At 31.4% G+C, this 22241-nt stretch overlaps 1 protein-coding gene across 1 annotated transcript; it reads right to left on the bottom strand.

Annotated features, from left to right (window-relative positions):
- Window positions 1-1127: 1127 nt before the first annotated feature.
- Window positions 1128-20694, bottom strand: LOC148298304 (acetylcholinesterase-like; the record flags this gene model as incomplete). The annotated part of the gene is made up of 3 exons (XM_088276982.1): window positions 19201-20694; window positions 4242-4384; window positions 1128-1280 (listed from the first exon to the last, which is right to left on the bottom strand). Coding segments are annotated over exons 1-3 (1488 nt in total), but the record flags the coding sequence as incomplete, so codon positions are not given.
- Window positions 20695-22241: the final 1547 nt, after the last annotated feature.

Genomic DNA, 22241 nt, shown 5'->3' with positions numbered 1-22241 from the left:
AAACTGCAAAATTTATTTGTGGATCGTTTAAATTGCTTAAAATAATAAAAAAAATGCGTCGGAAGACCTCAAAAGATATAGTTCGAGGATTAAGCTTCTGTGGGGGGTTAAAACTGACTGCAAGCAGGAACAGACTGTTAAAAAATGGATGATTACAGAAGAGGCCTACATATATTTAAGACACGGCTAAAGAAGAATATATTGAAAATATTTTTAACTGAGTGAAAAATTGTAAGAAAAACATGTTTACGTAGATATTTCATGTATTAAATAAATATATATAATGTGTGAAGATTCTACAAAAAAAAATATTTTGTGTAAATATGTACATACAGTTGTCCCAAAATTCATGAAAAATACTCTATTTGCTGGACTCATATTAGTCAAAGACTTGAAATAATTAAAATATTTTAATAAATATTTCATTATGAATTATATCCATTCTCACTTAATAAAGACGTGTTTGAGTCATAAGAATAAAGTGCTATCAAAATTGTTTAAGAAAGTTCATATTTAACAAAAAATATTTTCGGTTATTTGTATAGCGCCATTTTCGTGAAATACTACTGCAAGGTGCTTCGCCATGATATTATATGATACATAGTTTTTTTTTTAATTAGAAAATTGATTAATAAAATTCAAGGCAAAAGATAATTTTTATTTAAGTGCAACTTCAGTTTTCCTAGTCGAATTTGTCGCATTTGACACATTTTGATTTGGTCCCTAATGTTTGCATAGTCGTAGAAGGCACTTTTAAAACATTTAAAAAACAGTAATTTAAGAAGTTGATACTTTAAGGAATTCCTTGAAAACGCAGGATTTTAATAACAAAACTAAATTATTTTTCACTTAAAATGTAGCTCTAAAACTGTTACGAAAAATATTTTTTTAAAACAAAATTTATAGCAACCGAAATATGTATTTACGAGAACTTGTAAAAATATAATCGCATTTGAACAGTGTCAGTCACTTTATACATTTTACATATACCTATGAATGATTGTTCTTGAATAAAACCCTAAATTCAAAATATTACTAAAGTTGGTCAATATTATATACAAGAACAGAAATGAATCAAACATTTTAATAAATCCATTTACAATGTTATTTTTTTTTTTTTTACTTACGTGGGTGAAGAAGTAGTAGTACACCCTTAATCCAGCCTTGGACATGACTTCTGCAAAGTGGTTTGTTGGGCAGATGAAAAAGTAGTCTCCCACAACGTCAGCAATCATCTTCTGGTTAAGGTAACCATCGGATATCTCCTCCCAGTCTGTATACTGAAACAATTTTCAAGCAAATAATTGAAAAAAAGTGTCAAAAATACTTTGAGGTTGTTCGAATCATTGCTTTCTTTTTTTAATTCTTTTGCATTATGCAACATCACATAAATACAAATACAATTTTTTTTTATAAAATATACATATAAACAAAAAATATCCCACAAAGGTATGGCCTGTGTGTGGGTATACAATATAATTCAAGTCATAGTAAAAGGCACTGGCAAGACTACATAAGATATTATAAGAAGTTGAACTAGAATAAAAGTTAATATAAAATACAAAAAATACAAAATACTAACATAAAACAAAAAATAAATAAAAACAAAAGTATAGAATTTAACTTGTCACTTAAAATATACATTTGTATGGATGTTCGGAAGGTTTAAAAAGTAAAATAAAAAATTAAAAGTAAAATAATCTTTTCGTCCACCTCCATAATTTAGTGATCAGTGTGTTAAGCTAACGTGCTGGATAACGGGTTCGATTCTCAGAGTGTAAAAAAACACGGTTTTTTACTCTGGCGTTATTTTTAGATGTAACCCTTGTCTGATACCTGAAGCGCAAGGCTGATCACCGTTCATTGATGTATTAAACGATTAAAATAACGCTGCTTATTTACGAGTTAATGGCCTATGCATCGTTGGGTGTGGATGATAGTAAGAAGAAGAAAATAATAAAGATCCATTATCATAATTTCGAATGTAGCTTTAAAATGAAATAGATGATTTCAATAAGTAATATACTACAAGTATTAAAATGTTTTTTTCTGTCAATATTTTGAAGATACCAATATATTTCATAAACTAGTATTTGACATAAGAAGGCACTCACTGGAAGAATTACTTTGAGAGCCACTGGTTTTAACGGTAGATACTATTATCACACTAGATTTTCATAGTATCATCCTTCCGATATATTTTTTTTCACAAGGTACGTATTCCGCATGATCTCTCTAATATTTTGTACATATAACTTTTTTTAATCAGATGATTTAAAACTTTTGATGTTTTTTTTTTTATAAAATGTTTTTTTAATTTTACTCGTGCGAATCCGAACAAACGGTTTTTTTTACTAAACATCTGAATGTTCACTGAGATATTATAATTGTATTCTTATTTTTCAATGAGCCTCGAAAGTACTTTTTCATAAAGAAAAATATATATACTCAAATTCAATATAAAGTTAAAAGTTCTTTGACATAGTTTTTCTTTGAATTCGAGATTGCTTATTAGATACAATGGAAAATCCAATTATTGAAAATGACGAAATAACATGTAACGAAATAATCTTTTGGCAAATTTTTAATACAACAAAGGTTTTTAAATTTAAGATTGGTATATTCCACATTATAAAGATCTGTTATAAAGTAAGTCAAGGCAGAATAATCGAAAAACTTGTAAAAGGACATTTGGGTATTAACAATCTGACCTTTATAACTCAAAGCACTCACTCCTTTCAAGAATGTTATAAATCAAAAAACTTGATTTTTCAGGAGAACGTTTTTAAAGTTTAAAAATATAATACAAAAAATTAAAAATAAATGTCAAGCCTTTTATTGAACTTTTTACTTTACAGCACATCTTTTTAGGTAAAACCTGGAGGTTTTTTTTCCATTTGTAAAATATTTAGTATATTTAAAAAAATTATTAAACAAAACCTTTTTTTCGAAATGCAAAAACAACAATTTCTGCCCTGTAGCGGGTAAATATTGAGTTAAAAACATGCCTTTTTTGCTGGGATATAGTACATTTTCTGGGCATTCCGAAAACATGCAAAACTGAAAATTGACGATTTTGGATTTATGACGTTCTTGAAAGGAGTGAGCGTTATAGCAGACACTGAAAATAAACTTAATGAAGGGTTAAGTAGGTTTATTGACAACAAAATGACAATAATCAAAGAAAAAATTAAGTATATGGCCGTAAGAAGAGAGAAATTAAGGATAAACATCGTTTCTTATTTCAATTTTTACAAAAGTGTTCGTAATATTAGTATATAACTATATAAAATATAAAACCCTTATCCGCACACCAATGGTGCATAGGGCTCTGCGTAATATAATCGCAGAGTTATCTTGATCGTTTACACATGAAGGAAAGGTGATCAGCCCTCCGCTTCAGGTACCAGTCCAGGGTAATATTGAGTAAATATTACAGTGAAAAAATCACTTATATTTATTTGACCCCCCCTGGGAATCGAACCCGGGACCTCCAGAACGGTAGCCGAGCGTGCTGACCATTACACTACGGATGCGGACTCTATATAACTACTCTATAACGACTCTATATAACTACTCTATATAACTACTCACCTTAAAATATGAATAATATTGAGAAAAATATAAACATTGCACTAGATGACTAGATAGTAAAAATATCAAACTAGTAAAATAATTTGTTTCTTTCTGCAACAAAATTACTCAGGACGTTCGACCAAAATTACAAATAGTTAGTCGGATTAAACAAGAAAGCATAACATACAATAAGAAATCTATTTTTTGAAATCAAAATATTAAATTATGGAAATTTTAAAAACTTTAATGAAATCTCTAATAATGATAAAAACATAATCAGATATACATATATTTAGTACTCATAGTAATCTATCTCGCACTGAAATAAGATCTCAAAAAATACTTATTCTTTTTAAAAAATTATAAATGATTTTACCATGAAATATCATTTTGTACAACTAAATTAATTATAAAAATAATGAAATTTCATATATCATTATGACTTCCATACTAATAGTTGATCTATGCTGACGAACACTCTAGGTTCAACTCCATTTCTATGCTTCATATATATAATATGCTTTGATATTGTGCAATAAGTTTTTTTTATCTCCTTTACCTAGAATACTTATAACGTAGTATTTTTTTTGTGAATAATTTTAAATAATTATATTGAATTTAGGATTTAAATGATTTATAAAAATATATTTAAATAGAAAATATACCTGGAAAACTATAGCATCCCTCCTTAGCCTCGACATGTTTTTGAAAATTGTGTCAACAATATCCAAAAATTTATCCCTCTGCAGAAAGCTTGGTCCATCTTTTTCAAAGTAGTCGATGAAATCGTACAAGATGAAGTATGTACCTGGAAGAAAAAATATATTGCTATAATTACTATATTTTTTATCGAGAGTAAATTTCCATATAAAAATGTTTTATATGATGATTTTTAGAACCACCGTATCATTCTAAATGATAATTAATCAGATCGTACATTAGATACGGAATAACTGATAAGAGTATAAATTAAAATAATTTTGTAGATTGCCCAGACCTTTTATCACTTTTCAATTTTAGAGTCCCGGGAGCACAGACTAGAAACAAAACTTTATTTAAAATCCCTGAAATGTACACCGAGTTCTACCAAAATTTATTTTTAAATCGAGCCTGCGATATGTACAATGTAATACTTAGTGAAATAGACATCAATAATGTTTTTTTTTATACGTTTAAGAGAAAGATTGTTAATGTCTAATTGAGTAATAAAGAAATTTTCTATTATTTGATAAAAACTTTTCATGAAAGTTTATTATATAGTTATACTTTAATGTACATGACTGTTTTTTTTCATTTTTAGATTAATTAAGTGTTAACCTTTCGTTGGAATTTTCTCTTTTTAAATTTTATGAAGTTTTGTTATTTTTGTGAATATTCAGTTGGTTTTCCAATAAATAAATAAAAATAAAAAATAAAAAATAAATCTGTGTAAAAGGTTCATATGGTATAAACAATACATTATCAACAACAAAAAAACATTTTCAATTTAAAAAATAACAACTTTATTTTTTTTCTGCATTTATTTGATTTGATCAGTGACCGAGTTTCAATTGACTTTATTTGTAATTTATATACGAAAATCCATTTCTAGAATAAAATCATACTTTAAACCCTTACCACAACTTAAATGTAATTATTTTTAAATTAAACCACTTAAATTAACTAAATTAAGTTTGATTTTCTTAAAATAATGTGTAAAATCAATCAGTTTTTAACCCCTACCTTGTATACATAATAGAGAATGTTATCTAACCTCCCAGTCTGACAATGTTGACAACGATAAAATCCGATGACAGATCAAATAAAATAAAACTATTTTATTGTTTTATTATATAAAATGCAGTTTCACCAAGAAATGTTAGTACACAACTTAAATGTGATGAAATTTCATTAAATTTTTAATTCAAAATTTATTGAATGCTTGGTTCTGAGATATTTCGTGATAGAAGAATAAATAACTTTTGCATTATTGTCATTTTGCTTAAAAGAATCATGTCTTTTATAATATAATTTGAGCGTGACTAACGTCTCCTTCGTTTTCTCCAACCATCATTATTAAATTATCAATATTGGTATATTAATGTCGTTGTAATATTTAAATACAATCCCTATCATGAAATATGTTTATATTTTTGAAAACGAAAAAAATGTTTACAGCATTGAATTTTTATTTATTTATTTAACTCCATACTACATATGTTCGATTGATAAGGTTGTTAAAAACTGTATCATTTAATGAAATCACAGTTGTTCAGTGTTCTACTTTACATTTTTGACTTTTCATCATCTTTTGAAGTCTGGGCATTAAGGGCTTACGTACCTTAAGTGATCACATAACCAGGCTATGACAGGTCATAAGTCCTATTAATACCCAGATTTTTTATTTGACATTATATATGTACTTTTTGTCATCTACGTTGAGATGGCAGTACGCGAGTCCTGGTTCCAACTCTTTTGTATGAAAATGAAGCATGGAGTTGGCAAAAGAAGGATGAAATTAGACTGAATGCAGTCAAAATGCATTTGGAAAATGAATTTGGAAAAGGAGCTGAGGATGACCGAGTAAAACTTGGCATAATCAGGTATGTCAAAAACGTTAGGTTGAAATGTATGGATGAGGAGAAGCATGAATGTGAAAGAGGTGAAGAAATTTTGCAAAGACAGAGTGATGGTTATTTTTTTTATCTACGTTTAGTTTTTGTCCGCCTCCGTAGTGTAATGGTCAGCACGCTCGGCTACCGTTCTGAAGGTCCCGGGTTCGATTCCCAAGGGGAGTAAAATAAATATTAGTGATTTTTTCACTGTAATATTTATTCAATATTATTACCCTGGACTGGTACCTGAAGCGGAGGGCTGATCACCTTTCCTTAATGTGTAAACGATCAAGATAACACTGCGTTTATATGACGCAGTGCCCTTTGCATCATTGGAGTGCGGATTGGGGTTTATTTTAATTTTAAAAACGTTTAGTTACCAAAATGTATAAATATTTTATAATTTAAATGTAACTTTGTTTCAAAATCAATACACTTAAAGTGATTTTAAAACATTGTTGCATTTTAATTATAAAATGTAAAATCACAAAGTTAGTGTCTCAAATATAAATTAAATACTAATATTTTCTTTCCATTTTTTAATATCAGTGGATATTGAATATCGATGTACGTAGTATTGTTTTCGAATTCACGTGGAGTACGAGAACTGTAAAAAATAAAGGGGCAATATAATATTATGTGGCTATCCCCGTAGTATCGCGTATCTACGTGACCGCAGATGTTCCGAGGCAACTTCGGCCTACTTCGGTAAAGTTCGGTCACGAGCGAGTAGCGAAGCCTCAAGGCGTATTCGTACGGTGAAATGTCTAGTACATCGCACCGTGAAATGTTTATGTATCGAATTTACTGATCCACGTTTGCTTTATTGAAAAGCGTCTACACATGATGTGAACTAAAGCCGAGTTGATGTATTCCAACAAGGGAAATCGGGAAGAAAAGTTAGCTCAGAGTGAAATTTGGCACTCTTATGCCGCTGGAGAAATGTCAAATATGATTTATGTATCGGATTTGATGACAAATAAATATTGATCAAAGAAATTGGATAGTACGTTATGTATTATTCGTCCTGTTTGTTCTCACTCTTTCATCTTCTTCCTTTTGCAACTTTTTTAAATTTGAAACTACTTTTCTACAGTTGTGGCGATTTTTTCCATTAATTACCTTTCTCAAATTTATATTTTGCTGAAAACCGATAGGATTATTAAAGAATTGAAGTACGATTTCAAAATTAAAAATTTCCGATAACATATATATCTAAAAATAAAATAAAATACGTAACACACGAAAACAAAATTTATTTCTTGAATGTTTTTCGCAGATACTTCGTGGCACATTTTGAAAAATTTATAAAATAAAACAACTTTGTTTTAACCACTTTTTTATTAGTACACTTTATCCAACCGGTTTCGACAAGAACCTTGTCATCATCGGGGTTAATATACTAAATTCTAAAACATTGAAATACTCATAATTAATTACCCTTCTGTAGATATATACAAAAAAAGTATCATCGATCTACATGCATAAAAATCAGTATGAATCAAAATATAAGTTTGATCGATAAAAACAAAAGCGATTAAAATCGAAATGTAATATTTCATTTGGCTGTAGGAAATTCTCATTTTGCTGTCTCGCTTTTCGCGAAACACAATAAAAATTATCGCTTTACTAAGAAAACACATTTTGTTAAAACTCTTAATCTTTTCTGAAGCCGAGTTAGAGTTGAACAGTACCATTCCGTGGAATTGTGGAAACTCGTGGAACGATCTTCAGAAAGCAATTTCCCTTAATTCAGTTTTCAATTTTTCTCTTCGCTTATAATTGATAAAGTTCTAATAGGCACTATTGTTGCATTCTCGCGGATATTCGAGAGAACTTCTGCGATTACGGTACATATTCATGACTACGTTTGGTTCATTTGCTTGCAAATGACTTCTTTAATTGACTATTGTAACTGTTTATCTAATAACCTTTTATGGGAGATAAATACGTATTCACCGCGTAATTGTATTGACACAATTTACACGCAACGAAGGTTTGAGCGTCCCAAGAATTAACAATAAATATGGGAGTCGATCACTGCAATAATTCGTTCCGAATATTTTTAATTTGTTGCCGACGGATGTGAGTGGTCAAAATAAAATATGGAACAAAGGCAAAATAAAGGAATGGGTAAGTGATCAAAAGTTTATTTTATGAAAATTGTAAAATAGTTTATATTCATAATTTTTCTCTCTTTTTTGTGTGTATATTAGGTTAAAATGGTTTAAAACAATAAAAAATGTATGCAAAAAGAACTCTACTGACTAGACACATATAGTAGCTTGGTGGGTCTCTGCTTTTTTTTTAAATATGTATGTTTAAATTTTTTTTAAGTGTATACAATTTATGTTAGTAAAAAAGTGTATTGATTTTGCATTTTATGGAATATCATGGTGCAAAAATAAAACACAAGTATAAGACCATTTTTTGATTCACAACATTTTGAGTGCGTCCAAATACTTGTCCACAAACCTAGGATTTCTGCACTTAAGAGTTATATTTACATTTCGAAATCTCAACAAAGATTAAGAAAAATATGGAATGCTGGGTATTCACAGGCGTTATGACCTGTCAAAGACTGGTTTAGTGATCACTTTATACAACTTAAACATTCACCAATTACCCATGATTGACAACCACACTTCAAATTTAATCAAATTTATTGAGTTCATCATGTGAATATGTAAAAATATCTAGAATTCCATATTATTCTCTACTAATGTTGAGACATCATGGAAAAAAATTCCTTAAAACAAGTAACTTCGTTCTTGCTAACTCAATTCTAGTAAAATCCAGAATTTGTGATAAAAAACTTGGACACACTTAAAAACGTACCTTATCATCACGTTTACATTAGATATGTTGCGCTTCTTTACCTTACCAAACCTTATATGGTATAATCTAACCTTACCTAAAGACATACACGCGAACGTACTATATTCTCATATTCAAATGTTCGCGTACCTATTCATTAGAAATGGTGCACTACCTAACCTAACCAAACCTTATGTATTATAACCTAACTCAACCTTAACCAAACAAATACGCAAGTTTATTCTCATATTCAAATGTTTATTCAATACGTATAAACATACATATACTAGTACCTGTAAATTTGTCCATACGTATACATTAGATATAGTGCAGTACCTAACCTAACTAAACCTAACCCAACCGTTTGTAATATAACCTAACTCAACCATACCACACAGTTATCAATGCTTTTAATATATAAAATATATTTCAACCTTACCCAAACAAATACACACAAACGTAGTATATTCACATATTCAAATGTTCGCACAATATCTACAAACATACCTGTATTACTAGGTATAAAGTTTATGTTACGTAGACATTAGATACGGTGCGCTATATAGGGTGTACTACGGCGTACTATGTTTCCACCTACGCGATCACAACTTCGTATAAACGAGGTTAAACGAATTACTGTGTTACTAGGCGGCGTTTTGCCGCCGGCGTCGCGTACAATATTTACAAATCTGTACACACACTTTAAAGCGTATTTGTGTAACTTTATACAGTTTGGCATTTCAATAGATTGTAATTATTTCCACGGTACATTTAAGGCAACAACATCAATAGTCAAATGTAAATTAATTTGTCGTTTTTGCGAATCGATATTAGGGTTTTTTTTCAACGCATCGTTCTGATACTTAATATATCTGTTACCTTAATTAAGTAGAGCGATAAAACGCGACTCACAAATTGTAATTTCTAAAATCAGTTACTGGCTATGCTTTCCAGAAAGGGTTGAGTATAAACTCTGTCTTCTTCTTCATCGCCATACTCTTCATTGCTGAGGGTCGTGACCCTTGTCGTAACAACAATTGTTCTCGAGTTATCCCTTGACCGCGCTGCACGTAGCGCTCCAACCTACGAGGTTTCTGCTGCTGTCCATCGTGTGTGGGGATCTTCATCTCTCTCTCTCCCTCCAGGCTACCAATGACAACCAGTCGTTTCAGGCTATCCTTATTGTAAAGAGAAAGTGTTCAAAGAGCTGAAGAAACCGTCATTGACCAGAGTCAAGCCATCCAAGTGTAACTTCTGACAAATGCACTTGTTGGTGCGTCTAGTAATTCTATCTTATTTTAACTAACTTACTAACTTACCATCACGCCGCTTCCCCGCAGGGGTAGGCAGAGTGAATAGAACGCCACATCTCTCTGTCTTTGCACCTCTTCCACGTTCATGCATCTCCTCATATATACCCGCCGATTGTTTCGACTCTTGACTGACCGCTTTCAAGTATTTGGCATACCTGATTGTGCCAAGTTTTTCTTGGTCTTCCTCTGCTCCTTTTTCCAATTGCATTTGCCTCATAATTAACACCGTATGAAAATGATGCAGAATGCATCGAAACACGTGTCACAGTAGATTATAAGAAATATTGGTATTTACTAAGTAAAACATTAATTAAAAATGGATAGATTTTACCACAAAGTGACTGCCGAATCAATTAATGAAAATAATTTGGAAGTCTGGGAATTAACAGAGTGGACAACTTTTCATTATCTGGTTTAAATGATCACTTTTTCCACATGAAATTTTCACCATTCTACTCATGATTGACAACTACACTACTGAATTTTTTGGAACTCATGCATATTATATAATTCACACTTTGCTTCATGGGTGAGTTTGATATGAGTTCCAAAAAAATGTGTGTTGTGAATGCTAATCATAGGCAGAATGGTGAATATTACTTGTGTTTAAAGTGATCATCTAAACCAGCCCATGACAGGTCGTTAGGCATGTAAATACCCAGACTTCCGTATTCTTCTTTATCGATGTTGAGATGTCAAAATATAAGAGTAACTCCTAAGTGGAGAAACCTATGTTAACCAAGTTAAAGTCTGAGTGTTTTACAAGGCTGAAGACTTGTCATTGGTTTGCTTGATTGATCACGTTATAGACGTGTTACATTTATAATATATTATTAGATTAAAACCAATATTTTTAGCTTTACCACTTAATTTTTATTTGACCAGCGACCGAGTTTCGTCGTTACCGACATCATCAGACTGGTGGGAGGCTATACAAATTGTTATGTTGTATATAAAACAAGACAGGAGTTGATAACCATGATTTGATATAATTTTATTGAGAAATCAATTTAATTTGAGTGAATTTAAGTATCAAATTAATTTAATTTCTTTTAGTAAACCAATTAATTATTAACATAATTAAGTAAATCAAATTAAATTAATTTCTCAATAAAATTATATCAAATCATGGTTATCAACTCCTGCCTTGTTTTATATATAACATAACAATATGTATAGCCTCCCACCAGTCTGATGATGTCGGTAACGACGAAACCCGGTCGCTGGTCAAATAAAAATAAAGTGGAAAAGCTAATAATATTGGTTTTAATCTAATAATATACTAAAAATGCAATTCCATCACGAAGTGTCAGTGGATAATATAAATCTATTAAAAAGAGTTGCATTTCCCATAATTGACAACCACCCTTACCTATATAATATTGATGCTTGAATTGAAAATAGTCATCCGCATACTATTTCTTTATAGATTCTTTTTAATACGACTTGCAAGGCACGTGCAAAATGAATTCAAGAAAGATTTATTTTCAAATGGTCTGGGTGTTAGTGATGTTTTTCACATTTACCTTCCCTATCCTTACTATCTTACCTATCCTACAAGCATCTAAAATAGACGGTTTGTGGTTTATTCCTTTAAAAATACAATTATTTTAAAAAATTTACAATTAATTATATTAAAGATCATTTTGTGGATTATTGTGTCTTCTAGTTAACTAACTAACTAACTACACATCACGCCGCTTCTCCGCATGGGTAGGCAGAGAGAATAGGGCGCCACACCACTCTGTCCTTGCAAACATTCTTAGCCTCTTCCACGTTCATGCATCTCCTCATACATACCCGCCGATTGTTACGACTCCTAACCTGACCATTTTCAAGTATTTGGCATACCTGATCGTGCCATGTTTTTCTCGGTCTTCCTCTGCTTCTTTTCCCAATAAAATTCGCCTCATAATTTTTTTTCACCGTTCTTTCCTCACTCATTCATTCTACATGACCAAAGCATCTCAACATACCTTTCTTAATTTTATCGATAATGCTTATCTCAGCTTTGCATTTCTTCCTTATTTCACTATTCGCACATCTATCATTCGTGTCTTCTAGTTGAATAATATATTTTATTTCAATCTGTGTTGGGAAAAAAGGAATCAACTAGTGTGATCCAATCAGGAACTTCTCGGTATTTTCTCACTGCTGGGAAAAAACACGTCTAGAGACATCTTTACTAAGTGCAGAAAGTATTTAAATATTTAGACACACTCAAATTGTTGTGAATAGATTTAATTAACTCATACCAAGCAGGTAAAATCATTTTCAAATTTTGATTAATCACATTCTAAGAAAACTTCTGCACAAAGGTTTCTTTGATGTATTATATAAAACATAATAGAAAGCTTCATCATTTCTTGGTATAGAAGAACGGACTACCTACCTAGGGCAATGAATTGCTAAAACGAGATTAATCTTGTCTTCGAATGTAAAGTACAAAGATTTTAAAATAATACTAGCTGTATCCGGCCACGCGTTTATGTGGATCAGTCTGGTTAAATGAATATGAAGGGAAATAAAAATAAAAACTCATATTTCTTATAAATTTAATTTCATGCTTATATTATCTATGAAAATGAAGATAATAAATCTATGAAAATATTTTAAATTTTTCAAACAAAAATGCATTGAAATAATTGATAACACAAAATTTTGAAAAAAATAAAAATTTTCCGAAGTACTCTTTCCACTGTGATCAATGTTTATTATCACATGTGTAGCTGTTACTATCAACAGATGGCGCTGCCATTGCGGTAAAAAAGGTTGTCTAAAATAAAACCATGCCTGTTGCAGGTAAAACGTATCTTATCACTCTTGTTCTAAGAAAAATACAAGTGTATTTGACGCAATTTTTTGTTAAAATTTAAAAAAAAAATGTCAATAACTTAAGGAGAATCACGATTATGAACAAATTAGCGTTTTTATTTATATTACGTAAAAATATTCTTCTTCTTAATTAAATTCTGTTCCTACTCCTCATTTAAGTGGTATTCTACGAAGTAAACGATGAATGATAAGGAGAGTGTTACATATATTACCATACCACAAAGTTAACAAAACTAATTAACATATACAGTTAATGTTTTATTTTGTTGTTGTTGATATTTTATCTGCCTCTGTGGCGCAATAGTTAGCATGTTTAGCTACCGTGCTGGATATCTCGGATTCGATTCCAGGGGGGATAAAAATAAATATATTAGTGATTTTACACTCTAACATTTATTTAATATTATCCTGGACTGGTTCCTGAAGCGCAGGAGTGATCACATTCGCTTCGCTTCACTAGAGACTGGTGAGAGATTGGTGAGAGATTTATTGATCCAAATATGTGTATAAGTATATGGACACTCAAAATGTTGTATTCACATTATGCGTAGAATGCATAATCCAATGTCTAATAGAATGAACAAAAATATAATTAATCCTTTTTTTTACAAAACTTCCTTTAAATTTCATTTCGTAAAACTGCTTCCTCTGAAATGCTGCACTTGAAGAGAATTCACTGAGTTTGTCGTATATATTCTACCGTAAACGTTTTCAGCAAACGTTCTTGACAAAGCCTGCGGCGAAGCGTATCCTGAAAACCTGAAACAAAACTACCTCGCGTGGCAATAGAATAATAAACCGTAAGGCGGGTTCTCTGTACAATTCCTCTCCCTTAAATGTAATCTACGTAATTCCAGCTCTTACCACCTTGTAGAGAAAACAAACTAACAGTACCACGCCGTTAACTAAGACTAAGTATAAAAGGTGTCTTTTTTATCCGTTGAACATAATCCTAGCACCTTTTCTGGTGTATATTATAGTATATTCTTCATATTTCCCGGGCTTTAGATTAACCTCGGGTGATAAATTTTCTTTTTGAAAAAGCTCTTTGAAACTATGAGTGGATTTCTAGAGAAACGAAAATTGATTAAATTATACTGAAGATAAAAACGATTTAAGTGAAACCACGAGAAAAGTTTTTTTTTGTGTAAAGAGAAAAATAACTAGCTTAAGTTCATCAAATAATTTCACTTCTTTTAAACGTATCAATTTCAATCAAATTAACGTAAAAATATTACCATTTAAATTAATTTTCAATTCTCATGATAAATTTATTGATTCGGCAGTCACTATGTGGTTTACATCTATCCATTTTCAATTTAAATTTTACCATTTAAATACTATATTTTATTTAAATCTGTTGTGACACGTGTTTTGATGCATTCCGCTTTATTATCAGACATTGTATGTGATGCTAAGTCTAAATTTTTGAGTTGTAGTATTGGGACATTGGAAGTGGGAAAGAAGCTGTTTCTAATTTTGTATTAGATGGAACATGGACGATAGAGGTTGGCTAAAGTCATCACTATATTATTAATTTTGGGTTTATTATTATTTACAATTATTATGAATTTTCAGAGTTTCAAAATGTTGAGGTGTATGAATTTTCGTGTTATTGTTTTTTGGAATATCTTCGTAAGTATATGAGATATTTTTGTCTATTTAATGACTAGCAAACTCTAAAAAAAATCAATTACCCTGATAAAAGTCTTGCCAATGCAAAAAATACCATAGATGCAGTGTTATTACTCTCTCTCTCGTTGCTCGCTGATAGTGTGTGCCGGAGACGTGTATTTACCAGTGTTTACTATTTGTTACTTTATTGTGACTTTATGTTGAAGACTTTTTGTTTCTCTATTAGTGTATTCATAGGTGTATTTTTATATTTAATTTTGTATATATGCATTATGTTAAAGGCTTAAGCCGTTCAATAAATAAGTAATATGAAAATAAAATAAAATAATTTGCATAAACGACTACTATTTATTTATTATAAGTATTTCTTCATTATTACGACAATTTTATGTTTTATTTTTATTTTATTTTTATTGTTATTTAAGGCTTATATTATATAAACAGGCACCTAGGTGGTTGGAGCTCTACGTGCAGCACAGTCAAGGGATAACTGGAGAACAATCATTGCTACGACAAGGGTCACAACCCTCAGAAATGAGGAGTAAGAGGAAGAAGAAATATTTAATAAAGGTAATGTTGTTTTGTCTATTTTTTCACAGTTAAAACAAAGAAACAGCTTGTTCCCCACTTTTTTATCTTTTAACCTTCTTAGGGTACGGCTTTAAAATTTAGACTTAGCATCATATACAATGTTTGATAATGATACGGGATTATCTAGATACACTAAAAAATGACTTAGAGACTTTTGTTTTAAAAGAATAGTACTAGAAGCAGAACATAATCCCCGCCAACTTTAGAATTAGTAAAGCTCGGTACTACAACCTTCAAGTTTCCATACAACCTTGAGCTGCTACTATACTGTATTGATTTCCGAATATGTACTAAACCATTAGGCGTACTGAGTACACCCAATCCATAAGGCAATCGTATGTATAAACGTACATACTATTAAAACAATTGTCATTTAAGTAATCTACGTTCAGGTAATTCCCACGTGTAAACCTTTGACTTTGTAAAAAATAAACCGCCGTAAAAAGAACACGGATTTTCTTTCTCTGAAATTCCTAACAAATAAAAACACGCTTTTTCCTTCATTTGTAAAATAAATATTTTTTACGAAAGATTGCTGTTGTGAACTCAATGATGAAGCGTCATGAGATTGATGACAAATGTATGAGTTCCATAAATTTTTGTTGTGTGGTTGTAAAAATTTAGTAGTGTGGTTACACGTGTGTAAAGTGATCATTCAACCAGCTTTTGACAGCTCATAAGCCCTGTAAATATCCAGACCTCCATTTTCTTCTAAATCAATATTGAGTGGGTAAATGTAAAAATAACTCCTAAGTGGAGATTTCCGAACAATAATTTGAACACACTCAAAATGCAAGTAAGAATAGGCTGAAACTTATTATGTTTAAGCCTAAGAAGATCAAGTGTTGTTGTCACTTGGAAAGGGCAATTGATTATAATAGGCATTATAAAGCAGGATTCGGTCTTCACCTAGTACAATTGTTAATAATTAACTACAAATATGTATATAAATACTATGCCTACAAGTCTTAAACACACTTCAAGTTTTTCACACATTTTCGTATTCATACATATTCATACCAATAATTATAAAATTGCATTATAATCAAAAGTTTTGTTTACTAAATATAATAAAATTGAGTGATCGGAGGAAACTATTTGATCTGATGAATTTATACAAAATTTCAAATTATATTTAAGACTGTTCCTTGTTATTGCAAATGATAAATATTTACACCCCAACCAGAAACACGAGAAATATATTTTATTGTAATAACAGCCGGACAGTGTCTGGATTCAACAGTCCTATACGCCGAATACAAAAACCTAGACAATGAATTCGCGGACCATATCGATATCTGGCATATGTCACTTCCTACCTATAAAGCAAAAATAATAGCATGCTTCAGTCTAATGCATAATTTTTTTTTCTTAATATGCTCATCCTTGTTTAGATAAGTACTTTTTGAACCAATAATACACTTCAAAAGAGAAAACAAATTATTTTTTCATGTTATTTCATCATAAAGTATACAACATGTAATACATTATGCACAAATTGGCTACGGTCGTTACTAAAAGAAAAAAATAAATACTCGTATATATTGTACATATTTTGAACTCTAGGTTTTCCATAAACGGATTTACTCATCGACCAGGAAGTCTTCATTGAAATTTCAAACGTCAATAGTCGGGAAAAAATACCGATCAGCATAATATTCACTTTCATTCCTAAAATAAATTGCCCCACTACTGATATTTCCAAATTACCAATTGACCTCGTTGCGAAAAACTGAAATTGTGAATTTCCGTCTATTTTGCATTTTCCGAATATTTTCATCCACATTTTCACCAAATGCTAAAGTACCTGAAATTTCAAATTGAATATGGTTCATTTCCGAGAAAACATATTCTGAATACAAATCTTAGTGAATGATGCAAAGTGCATTGTGTTAGATAGATATGTTGTTTACTTATTATTTTTTGACATCTCATCAAAGATGAAGAAGAATATGGAAGTCTCAACATTTACGGGGCTGACGACCATCTCACCAATAGGTGTCTCTAATGAAGTTCTAGTGATTCAAGAACAATGTTTTAAAATTGGTTCATGTACATAGAACTTCCAAGAATTTGAGTAGTGTGGTTGTCAATAATGGGTAGAATTGGTGAATATTTCATGTGTGTAAAGTGATCGCTTAAACCAGCCTATGACGGTCATCAGCCCCATAATTGCCCAGACTACCATATTCTTCTTAATCTTGATGAGATGTCAAAAAATAATATGAAAATAACCCCTGTAATTGGAGATTTGTGAACAAGTATTTTTTTGTGAACAAGTATTTTGTGAACAAGTATTTGGACACACCCAAAATGTTGTTGTTTACTTGATCAAATGAAAGCAAAGTGATCAGTCCAGCGTTGCAGATTCTTGAATGTATTAACTAACTATAACTTCCAACTATCACGCCGCTTCCCATAGGGGTAGGCAGAATGAATATCATCCCAATCTGTCATCGCGAACATATTCGGTTCTTCCACATTCATGCATCCCCTCACACATACCCACCGATTATTCCGACTCCTAACCTTACCACTTTCAAATATTGGAAACACTTGACCATGCCAAGTTTTCCACGGTTTACCTCTGCTTCTATTACCAAACATATTATAATTATAATTAATTTTATCATTTTTTTGACCGTTCTTTCTTCACTCATTCGAATCAAATCCCCATACTATTTAAAGACACCTTACTTAATTTTATCGATAATGTTTATCTCATCCTTACATTCTTTCTTTATATCACCATTTGAACATTTATCTTAGAGATCACATTTTGAACGCATTCAATCTGCTTTCAACTTTTTTTGATAACTCTATACTTTACTCTCATACATTGGGGTTGGAATCAGGACTCCATTGAGCAAATATAATATTCAATAAAAAAATTAACTACTTAAAAAAACGTGAATTTTTCTAATACAAAGTAATTCATTTGTTTCGCATTTGCCTTCTTATCGATCTCACAAAAAAAACTTGGTAATTTAATATATATGATGTTCTTCGTTATAATTCTTCTTTTGATAACCTTATAAATAGTTTGTCCCATTTGTGGATCCCTATGAAGAACGTTTATTTATTAAATATTACTTACTTTTTTGTAAATATTTATTTTACTTACGTTTCCTTCGTATAACGTTTCTTTTTTATATTATTTTTCTCGTAGAGAAATAATAGAAGAGAAAATAATAATAAAAAATGTTAGAAAAATAAATATGATAGATTCAAACAAGAAATGAAAATGCCAAAAAATCTCAAAAGAAAAAATATTTTTTGTATATTAAAAGCATTGTTAACTTTGTGGTATGGTAATATAACACTCTTCTTATCATTCATCATACTTATAATAAATAAAAAACTTAATTGAATTTCAAGCCCACTTTTGTCTTTTTTCTCTCTTTCGAAGTTTTATTTTTGTACAAATGTCAGACCGTAAAAAAAAAATTAATGACCTTATGATGGAATGATTGTTTCGAAACCGTTAGTCATGAATTAGTGTTTATTAAAGTGGTATTACACAAAGTGAACGACGAATGACAAGGAGAATGTCAGAAATAATATTGACTTAATAAATAAATAAATAAATAGCACGAAGAAGTCTTGCAGAGTAAACATATTATAAGAAATAAGGGTATTGAAAAATTTACATCTTTCGCTTGAAAAAACAAAACCCAGTTTTATCTTCCCCTTACACATCAAATGAATTATATCAATTTAACTTTATCTCTTACTTCAATAAGATTCGGAACTCCATTACTTTCGAGATCAAACAAATGATTATAGATACTTTCTTATTTGAATATATATTTAAATTAAAGTGAAAGAAAATTGCTCACCCTCGTCTTGGTTGCTGCCAATCAGTATCTCAGTATCTTGGAAGTCTCCTTCCTTCAGCAGCTCGTCAGGATGTTTCGGGAAGAACACTCCATCTACGGTCGGCGCAGAAGGAAATCCGAGAATACCAGTGTAGGAGTTCCACTGCTGGACCGAGATAGTCTTGGCATCCACACCCCTCATGCAGTCCATCACGGCGCTCGGGTTCTCTTCTAGAAGAGTGCTGTTACACCCGCAGTCATCAACTAAAGTTCCTCCTACTTCTTGGGCCTTCTCTCCAGTCATGAAACTCCACGGAGCATTAATGGTTCCCGATTGCAATATGCCTCTTCTCACCAATCCTCTGGTAACAGGAGATATCAAATGCAAGCTCACGCTGCCTCCTCCAGCCGACTCTCCGAACAGAGTAATCAAATCGGGATCTCCGCCGAAGACAGCGGCATTTTTCTTTATCCACTCGATCGCCAGCGCCTGATCCCAGAGCCCCATGTTTCCGGGTGCCTCCTCGCTATTTTCCGAGAAATATTTATTCAAATATAAAAAGCCGAACGATCCCACCCTGTATTGCATCGATGCGACTATGACGTCACTGGTGGCGGCCATTATGTCCGCGTCGTATATATCGAGCGTGGCCGTACCGCTCATATACCCGCCACCGTAGATCCAAACTAGGACGGGAACTTTGGGCCAATCGGCCAAGGGTTTGTCTTGGTGGTGTCTGATCCTGAGGCGTTGAGGAACCCATATGTTCAGGTACAGGCAATCCTCGGATATATTAGTGTTGGGATTCCACATTTCTTCTCCTTCGAACCCTGGAAAGTATTCGTAACGTTCTTGGAAACACGTGTTAGGTAGATTAGTAGCGTCCAGAACGCCGTGCCACGGGTCTACGGGAACGGGCTTCCGGAATCTCAGAGGGCCCAATGGCGGCTTGGCGAACGGAATACCGGTGAATACGTGGACTTCTCGTCCGAGAACTGTCTTGGCGTGGCCCCTCACGAGACCCGAGCTAGTCTCCACTACGAGGGGATCATTATGAAAGTCCTTGGGGCTCACTGTAGTAGTGGTATGTATGAGCGGAGTAGTAGTGGTATCTTGGTGATTGGCCCAAGACCGACAGGACACATGTCCGATCGCGACGGATAAAATTACTAATACCACGATTTGCTTGCAATGCGTTGAAAACGACATCATGATTTTTATATTTGATGAATATTTGATAATAACGATTAATTTATATTCATAAATTTCCTAGGTATTATGAACGATCTCGAATTAAACCCTCAACCGGATGGGAGAGTGGTTTTTTCGGGTTGAGTATTTTTGACCTTTCATTTCGCTCTCACTGGATCATGAATAACACTATACGAGTACAGTTCGTACCACTACATAAAAAATTCAATGTTCCCCTCTCGGATGGTCCAACTTTCATAGAATGTTCCCAATTTAGGTTTCACTTTATATTCTCGAAGATTTGAACTCACATTTTTCTAAGTGCTTCGTTTCTCTTCTTCTTTTCCAAATTAGGCAAGAGTCACACTCGATCCGTTTGAAACCTGTAAAGATAACAGAATATAGGAATTAATCAAGCTTTCATGGAATTGTTATGAGTAATTCTATTGGTGTACCTAGTGAATTAGTATTGCCATGTTCAATACTTGAATACTGATGAAATATTGAAATAGAGTACAAAAGGTCAGATGAAATAATGAATGCTTTGTTGGACCGCTAGACCAGAAACGAAGATAGATGGTTTGAATATTCTAGTGAGTTGTTTGTCACTGTTACTGGCCTGTAACGTAGAATACAAATTATGCACTCTAACCCACGAACTAAGATTTCGTAGCCAATAATTCAGCCCCAATATTTTTATTGAGTTTCAATCTTTAGTGATCATTTTAAAAATTAAACTTATGTATAATAAAGACTTATTGATTTTAATTTCATTTCAGACTTTTAGTTTTGAAAACAAGAGTTGTTTTCATCGAAAGGTGATTTAAGAATAAACTTTTTAAATTTTTAATCAGTGTTGAATAACCTGTTCTCGAAACTAGTAGTGCCTCATGAAATAAATCTCAGTATGTGGTATTTTACAAGCATTTGATTTTTTTTTAATAATCAATATGTCATTCCACAAATAAACACTTGAATATACCACTTGATAAGTTTTATTTATATATATACGACTATTTTCGAAAACTCACAGATATTTTCTTCTTCTGGTAAAAATAAATGTTTTAATTTGTACCAGAAGATGAAAACATCTATAGATTTTCGAAAATGGTCGTTTATATAATAAAAATCATCAAGTGGTATATTCACGTGTTTAATTGTTAATAAAAAATCAACATGTCATTCTACAAAGTTAATGCCGAATCAATAAATACTATAAATTTTTATTCACAAATTCTGTGTTTGACTCCACATAAAAGTTTTTATATCTAGATTTTTATTTATATCTCAACATAAATAATGAAGAATATGAAAGTCTGGGTATTAACAGGGCTTACGACCCTTCATAGGCTGATTTAAGTGATCTTTTTATACACTTGTAACATTTACCATTCTACCCATGATTGACAACAAAACTTCTCAAAATTATTAAATAACTATAAGAAAAATAAAAGCTCTAATGGATTGCTACACTTTCTTTTCGGAATAGGTTAATTAAATAATTTATCAATATTTTAACCAAGAAAACTTTATCAATGAAAAACCGTATTGTTTTTAATATCTCGTTCTTTCCAGGACCTTCTCTTATATTCTATTAAACCCACTAACGCCCTTTGAACTTTCTTTTTGGTGGGTAACGGAAGTGATTGTTAAATTTTTAACTTGGATATACGAGGGTCGAGGCATGTACATATCTATATAAATAAAATGTTAATATTTGTTTGTTAAAAATCTTTTATCTGATAAACTTATCAAATGTTAGAAAATTTTTAGCAACGTTGCATTCAAAAACTTTTTAATCAATATATATATATACATACATATATATATATATATATATATATATATATATATATATATATATATATAT

The sequence above is a fragment of the Brachycentrus maculatus genome, unplaced genomic scaffold (assembly GCF_059751285.1).
Source record: "Brachycentrus maculatus isolate JH-2025_06_01 unplaced genomic scaffold, ASM5975128v1 h1tg002218l, whole genome shotgun sequence".
Lineage (NCBI taxonomy): Eukaryota > Metazoa > Arthropoda > Insecta > Trichoptera > Brachycentridae > Brachycentrus > Brachycentrus maculatus.
The sequence above is the reverse complement of the archived record's forward strand: the minus strand, read 5'-3'. Positions and strand labels throughout refer to the sequence as shown.